We start from the raw sequence: 8021 nt of genomic DNA, 5'->3' as shown, positions 1-8021 counted from the left end.
GTATGCTGAGCAAATAATCCGAGAAACTGGACTATATGAAGAAGAACGGGGCATCAGGATTGGAGGAAGATCATTAACCACCTGCATTATGCAGATAACACAACCTAACTTGCTAAAAGGGAACAGGCCTTGAGACACTTACTAATAAAAACCAAAGACCACAACCTGTAGTACGGATTACACCTCAACATAAAACCAAAAAAAAAACCAAACCCAGTGCCGTGGAGTCAATTCCGACTCTTAGCGACCCTACAGGACAGGGTGGAACTGCCCCATAGAGTTTCCAAGGAGCGCCTGGCTCGAACTGCCGACCCTTTGGTCAGCAGCCATAGCACTTAACCCCTACACCACCAGGGTTTCCATTAAAAAAAAAAAAAAATTTTTTTTTTTTTTTTTTCGGAAAACAAAAATCCTCACAACTGGACCGGTAAGCAACATTATGATAAACGGAGACAAGATTGAAGTTGTCAAGGATTTCATTTTTCTCAGATTCACAATCACACTCATGTAAGCAGCAGTCAAGAAATCAAAAGACGCATTTAATTAGGCAAATTGGCTGCAAAAGACCTCCTTAAAGTATTAAAAAGAAAAGTTGTCATCCTGAAGACTAAGGTTTGCCTGACCCAAACCATAGTGTTTTCAATCGTCTCCTATGCATGTGAAAGCTAGACATGAATAAAGAAGGCTGAAGAAGAACTGACGCCTTTGAATTGTGGTGCTGGAGAAGAATATTGACTATACCATGGACTGCCATAAGAAGGAACAAATCTGTCTTGGAAAAAGTTCAACCAGAATGTTCCTTAGAAGCAAGGATAGCGAGACTTTGTCTCAAGTACTTTGGACTTGTCAGGAGTGATTAGTCCCCTGGAGAAGGACATCATGCTTGGTAAAACAGAGGTCAGAGAAAAAGAGTAAGACTCTCCACGAAGTGGAGTGACGACAATGGGCGTGCAAAGGGTCGCTATGCGTCAGAACGGACTCAGAGGCACTTAACAACAATCACATCTTGGACTCGCCTTCCGAAGAGCAGAAGAGTACGGTGCACCTCTGACCACACCCCCTGCAGATGAAGCCCTACCCCTCAGCCTTTGCTCCCTTTTTCCCCACCCCGGTACGCCGTGACGTAAGACGTGGGTCACGCAGCATTGACAACGGGACCCGGAAGGAAAAGCGAAAGGGCGGAGAGGAGGCGGAAAAGGAGTGTCCCGCGTCCGGGGCGGCAGGCTGGGGGCGGGGCCGGGCATGGTAACGGCTCGGAAGCCGTGGGGCTGGGCCTGAGGGAGGCGGGGGAACCGGTGCCCGACGCCGCGGCCGCTCCAGCCTGCTCCGTGCGGCCGTCGCGGGCCCCGCTTCAGCCATGATGATCCACGGCTTCCAGAGCAGCCACCAGGACTTCGCCTTCGGGCCCTGGAAGGTGACAGCTGCCAAGACCCACATCATGAAGTCGGCGGATGTGGAGAAGTGAGGCCCCGGTGCTCGGGTGGGGACGCGGCCCGGGAGCTGGGCCCGGGCGAGAGGCAGGGCGAGCTCCCCGGGTGGGACCTTTGAGTGACGGACAGCACGTTAGTCGTGTCGCCACCCCCCCACGGTCGGCTGAGGCTCGCCAGGCGCCGGGGCGTGAGCGCAGCGTGACGGCTCTGACGGACTTTGCCCGCCGAACGTCTCTCCCGCTCCAGCCGCCGCCGCCGTCGGCCTGTTTCTGTTAATGGTTGTGGCCTGCTTTCCTGGGGGTTAACCCCAAACCACAACAGTCTAACTGGTTGTCAGCCAGTCGCTACTGTGTAGGACTGAGTGGAACTGCCCCACAGGGTTTCCTAGGAGCGTCTGGTGGAGCCCAGCTGCCGACCTTTTGGTTAGCAGCCGAGCTCTTACCACTGGCCACCAGGGCTCCGGGGGTTAACAACGGGGCTGCTAGAAATGTTTAGTTTTTAGCAAATCAGGTACCCAGCCCAGTACTTAAGATATAGAAGGTGAAAGATGTCCTCTGCCTCAAGGAGTTCGCAGTCTCATGAGAGACAAGTGAACAATTACCAGACAGTGTGAATAACTGTTTATGATAGAGATGTATAAAACAAAGCAAAAAAAAAATCCAAACCTGTTGCTGTCCATGTGACCCTGTAGGACAGAGTAGAATTGCCCTATAGGGTTTCCAGGGAGCGCCTGGTGCATGCAAACTGCAGCCGAGCTCCTAACCACTGCACCACCAGGGGTCCTAGAGATGTGTACCAAGTAAAACCAAACTCTTTGCGACCGATTCCAACTCATAGTGACCCTATAGGACAGAGTAGAACTGCCGCATACGGTTTCCTAGGAGCAGCTGGTGGATTCGAGCTCCTGACCTTTTGGTTAACAGCTGAGTTCTTAACCATTGTGCTACCAGGGCTCCCTGTTAGAACCACCGTATGTAATTTTATCCAGAGTAGTGATGTTATCAGAGTGTGCGCTCTGAAAGGTTGTTACGGAGGTGATGTGGAGGGTGGACTGGAGGGATTGTAGGGCAAGGAGACCAGTCAGATGGCAGGAGAGAGACGAGAAGTTTGAGGAGATGAGCTCCTGAACTTGATGGCCAGTTGCTGGGAGAAGAGAAGGAAGGAGAGGAATCTGTACCGATGTCCGGATTTCCAGCTTGGGCTGTTGCATGAATATTATCTCCAGTAAACAAGGTGGGAAATACAGAAGCAGATTGGGGATAGGGCAAGTGAGCAGTTAGATAGAGAATAAATTTAGTTTTGAAAATACTTGTCTTAATTACCTAGTGCTGCAATAATGGAAATACCACAAGTGGATGGCTTTAACAAACAAATTTATTTTCTCACAGTTAAGGAGGCCAGAAGTCTGAATTCCGAGTGCTGGCTCTAGGGGAAGGCTTTCTCTCTATGTCAGCTCTGGGAGAAGGCCATTGTCTGTCTCTTCAGCTTCTGTTTCCTGGTTCCTTGGAGATATCCATGTGGCTTGGCACCTCTGCTTGCTTAATCTGCTCATTTTATATTTTTTAAGAGATTGATTCAAGACACACCCAGCCCTAATCCTGCCTTATTAACATAACAGACAATCCATTCCCAAATAGAATTATAACCACAGGCCTAGAGGTTAGGATTTACAGCACATATTTTGGGGGGACATAATTCATAACAATACCAAAATGGGAAGTGTGTGTGGTCATAAAGTAGGCATTTGGTTGTATTTATCTTGAAGCTCAAAAAAGATGACTTGCCTGTGAGTTTAGGTTTGGGAACCATAAGTTTATAATTGGTACCTGGAGCCCTGGGAGTAAGATCATCTGGAAATCACCCGAAGGAAAAGAAGAGGTCCTGAGAGGGAACTCTAGGGAGCACTGGCATTTGTGATTCAGGTGGAGGGTGGTTACCAGGGAAGGCAGTCCTGACAGGATGTTTTGCTTCCTAATTTAAAAGGAAAAAAAATTGTAACATTTTTGCAGACTTGTTAAGAAAATACAGAAAAGAAGGGGAAAAAATTCATTTTCATCCTACTACAGATTGGGTTACTCTTTGAGTTACTTTGTCTGTTATGCATTACACCGTATGTAATTGTAGTGGTTATAAAGCAGTCAGCATTTATAATTTACTTGCAGACTCTCCTAGCGGTGCTGGATCCATGGAGAGTTTTAAGGAATTCAAATTCCAGATCTTTAACTTCTTTTTGTATTATTTCTAAAATATATCTATCTGAATATACTTCGTCTTCCTTCCATATGACATAGGAGAGCCTTACCCTCACCTATCCTAAATTTTTCAGCGGTGCACTGCTCTAGGGTATAAAAACCTCTAGAGTGCTAAATAAATTATTAGGTTAAATATTGGTTTGAGGAAGCATTCTTTAATAAATATTTAAGGCATTTTAAACCCATAGGAGCTTTCATAATTTCCCTGCCATATAACTGGTTATACCTATTTGTCGAGTCACGGAGTGGTGCAAATTGTTACGCACACAACTATTAGCTGAAAGGTTGGCAGTTCGAACCCTCCCAGAGGTGCCTCAGAAGACAGGCCTGGTGATCTGCTTCTGAAAAGTCACAGTCACCCTGTGGAGCAGCTCTACTCTGCACACATAGGGACACTGTGAATCAGCATTGACAATAGCAGCCTGTTTGTTAAGAGCAACGCTTGATGTTAGAAATAGCGTATTTGGGCCTGTGTTTAAGATACTCTGAAATGAGAATGTTTGAAGCAATGTTAAGTTAGTGACAGTGATTCTTTTACATATATAACTGGAGTATTTTGTAGGACTACCAGATTTTCCCAGGTACATTGGATAAGATCCACAGAACCACATTTTATATTACTTACTGCTGTGCATTATTCAGTAAAGTAGTAAAAATGTATTTTATCAAGTCATTTTATAAAGTATTCTAATTACAGTCAGTCTTCATCTTATTTAATCTTATAAGTATTTAATATTTCCTCTGTCCTAACAGAGTGGAAACCCTGGTGGCGTAGTGGTTAAGTGCTATGGCTGCTCACCAAGAGTTTGGCAGTTTGATTCCACTAGGAGCTCCTTGGAAACTCTATGGGGCAGTTCTGCTCGTCCTATGGGGTAGCTATGAGTCGGAATCGACTCAACGGCAGTGGGTTTGGTTTTTTTTTTGGGTAGTAATGAAATTTTACTTAAATTTATGGTCAGAAATTAATATTAGATGTTAACCTAAAGATGTACAATTCAAAAATGTTAGCTCACTGATAATGTGCACATATACATACACACACAGATCTAAGAAATACACCATGTGTCCCATTGTTTTTCGTTTCAACTGTGAGCATTTCTTCCCACGTTCTTATGTTCTCTCTTTAAAGATTTCTCGTGGTTTCAGGATATTTCATACTATGGATATACTCTACATAACCATTTATTTCCTTATAAATGGTTATTCATCATATTTCTTTACAGCTATTATAAATAAGGTCGTCATGAATATTAATGTACATAGATTTTTTTCTGCATTTTGGATTATTTCTTTAGGACAGATTTCCTAAAGCCGATATTTTGTGTTAAAGAATCAAAATTTGGTTAGATTCTTGGCACTTATTGCCTAACTGCTGCCCCAGGATGGAACAGAAGTCGGCACAGTTCTTCTGGAAAGCCGCGTGAGCAAGTGCCGGTTCCCCTACCTTACCAGTGTTGAGTGCTTTGCTTTCTTCATTATTACCTTTTGAAGGCTGTAACAAGTTGAGATTTTACTGGAAAAGTTAATTGTTTTCGTACAAGCTAGAGGATCTTTAACTGCCATCTTTTTTTTATAGCTGTTGTTAATACAGTTGTTATGTGGGATTAAAAAGTTCAGTAGAAATGTCAGCCTATGGAAACATGGGGCTGGTACGTTAAGCCATCTAGTTAGTTACAACAGATTAGAACTCATTTTAGTCTTCAAAGTGATGGGTCTTTGATGATCAGTATTTTTTTCATCTAAAGCCTAAGTTGTTTAATTTAGTCATGCAGGGATTTTTGTTTTATGTGTGCATGTGTGTATATTTGTCTACTATATATACAAAGACACAAAGACCTGTTTGGTGCATCTGATTGGAAATAGAATTTAAATCAATTGGAAAGAGTATAATTGTGGACTTGAGATACGCATGGATCATTTGTTGTCTTGATATAAGAATATATTCTTTGATATTTACTTTACCTACTAAAAACTCCATCACCATTGTCTTAGTCGTGTAATGCTGCTATAACAGAAATACCACAAGTGGATGGCTTTAACAAAGAGAAGTTTATTCTCTCACAGTCCAGTAGGCTACAGATCCAAATTCAGGGCGTCAGCTCCAGGGGAAGGCTTTCTTTCTCTGTCAGCTCTGGAGGAAGTTCCTTGGCATCAGCCTTCGCTTGGCCTGGGAGCATCTCAGTGCAGGAACCTCAGGTCCAAAGGACTCACTCTGCCCCTGGTGCTGCTTTCTTGGTGGTATGAGGTCCCCAACTCTCTGCTTGCTTCCCTTTCGTTTTGTCTGTTGTAAGATAAAAGGTGGTGTAGGACATGCCCTGGGGAAACACCCTTTACGTTGGATCAGTGATGCGACCTGAGCAAGGGTGTTACAATCCCACTGGAATCCTCTTAAACCACAGGCAGAGATTATGATTTAGAACACAAAAAAATCACAAAGTGGAGGACAACCACACAGTACTGGGAATCATGGCCTAATCAAGTTGACACATATTTTGAGAGGACACAATTCAATCCATGACAACCATCAAGTCAATTCCGACTCATAGTGACACTATAGAACAGAGTAGAATTGCCCCTTAGGGTTTCCAATGCTGTAATCTTTATGAAAGCAAACTGCCACATCTTTTTCCTGCAGAGCAGCTGGTGAGTTCAAAGCACCAAGTGCTTTAACCACTGCGCCACCGTGGCTCCTTACCTTCCCTACTAATTACAGCTAAATATTCAAAAATCCAGAAATCTTAAAAATGAAAAGGAAAGAAAGCCTTTTGGTCCATTCGAGGAACTGTCATAGAGCACTTCCACTAAAATCCTGTACAGCATTCAGGGTCCCTTAGTACTTCACTCCGAGCGTACTGAAGCTTTTGACTCTATTGTGGACTTATGGGAAACCCTGGTGGCATAGCGGTTAAGTGCTACGGCTGCTAACCAAAAGGTCAGCAGTTTGAATCTACCAGCTGCTCCTTGGAAGCTCAATGGGGCAGTTCTACTGTGTCCTGTAGGGCCGCTGTGAGTCAGAATCGACTCGATGGCAACGGGTTTTGGTTTGGTGTACTTATGGCACAGTGGTTAAGAGTTTGGCTGTTAACCAAAAGGTCGGCAGTTCGAATCCATCAGCTGCTCCTCGGAAAACGTTATGGAGCAGTTCTACTCTGTCCTATAGGGTCGTTATGAGTCAGAATCGACTCAGTGGCAGATGAGTTTGGGTTTTTGGGGGCACTACTTCACTCAGAGTCTACTGAAACTTTTGACTCTATTATGCGCTTATTGTGACCTTACTGGAAATGTGAGAAAGAAAAAAAGTTCCCTACAACCCCTTCACCCTGATGAATAAATTATTTTTCATGTTCTGTTTTTATTCATTATGCAATTTTAAGAAGTGTGATTAGTTGACTTTTCAGGCTGTAATAGATTAGAAACCAAATTTAGAGGGAAAAGGCATGCTTCGGGCAGATACCTACATTCTGTAGCAGCTAGAGAACATTGTCCTGTGTGAGTGTTGAATATGGTGATCTCTGATATCGATAAAAGGTAAAATAGCAGTTTATATTTTCTCTTTTAAGAATACAGCGAAGTCTATAAATCATTTTGAGAAGTTTCCAAAATCAATAAAATGAAAAATTGGGTGTATAAGGTAAACTGGAAAATTCCCTTCCATGGAACCTCTGTGTTAGTTTTGTTTTCAGTTTGCAAGGAACAGAGACTCAGGTAGCCTTAAGTGATGGGAATTTAATACTGCATGAGGAAATAACACAGGGATTATCTTAGAAAATGGACGGCAATTCCTCGTGGCCCCCTGAACTATAAAAGTCTCTACTCTTCTTGTTACTGTTATTTCTCAGTCTTTGCTCTTTCTGCCTCTGTTGCTGTTAAACAGCACTCTTCCTTCCTTTCTGCTTCATGGCTCTGCTTTCATGCAGCCTTTTTCTGTGACACTTGGGCTGTGTGTCACTTGGCTGTCATTCAGACTTCTGAAAAGAGAGAGTCAAGAGTGAGTTAATTGGTCGTTACTGAGTTCAACATGAGCATACTGAGCAGAATTCCCAGGCTAAGATTCAGGGCTTCAGACCAGCCCATAGGTAATTGCCTTTGGTTGCAATGCTGGATTTTCATTCCTCAGTCTAAAGCCCTGGTTGTGACAGAGGTAAGGTCATACAGCACAAAACATGGTAACCTATATATATAGCACCTGATTTCAAAAGTCACCAACTGGCAGCCACTTAAAAGCTTCATAATAGGGGTTACAAACTCAACTTTCTAAAGGGCCAAGGGGACCTGTGAAGTGGAGAGCCCGCACCCCACTCAGGGGGTGACCTCTGGTCAGCTCCAGCCAATTGGAGCC

General features: G+C 43.8%; 1 protein-coding gene across 2 annotated transcripts in view; it reads left to right on the top strand.

The window, feature by feature from the left end:
- The first annotated feature begins 1232 nt into the window (after nucleotides 1–1232).
- Nucleotides 1233–8021, top strand: part of TIPRL (TOR signaling pathway regulator) — a 31559-nt gene continuing 24770 nt past the window's right edge. The window contains exon 1 of one of the 2 annotated variants that reach the window (XM_049881317.1): nucleotides 1233–1461. In XM_049881317.1, coding sequence (XP_049737274.1) covers nucleotides 1358–1461 — 104 coding nt within the window. In that variant the 5' untranslated portion in view covers nucleotides 1233–1357. The remainder of the gene's footprint in view (nucleotides 1462–8021) is intronic. The other variant, XM_049881316.1, reaches the window with a different exon arrangement.

Source organism: Elephas maximus, chromosome 3, assembly GCF_024166365.1.
Source record: "Elephas maximus indicus isolate mEleMax1 chromosome 3, mEleMax1 primary haplotype, whole genome shotgun sequence".
NCBI lineage: Eukaryota > Metazoa > Chordata > Mammalia > Proboscidea > Elephantidae > Elephas > Elephas maximus.
This window is presented reverse-complemented; position numbering and strand designations above follow the sequence as displayed.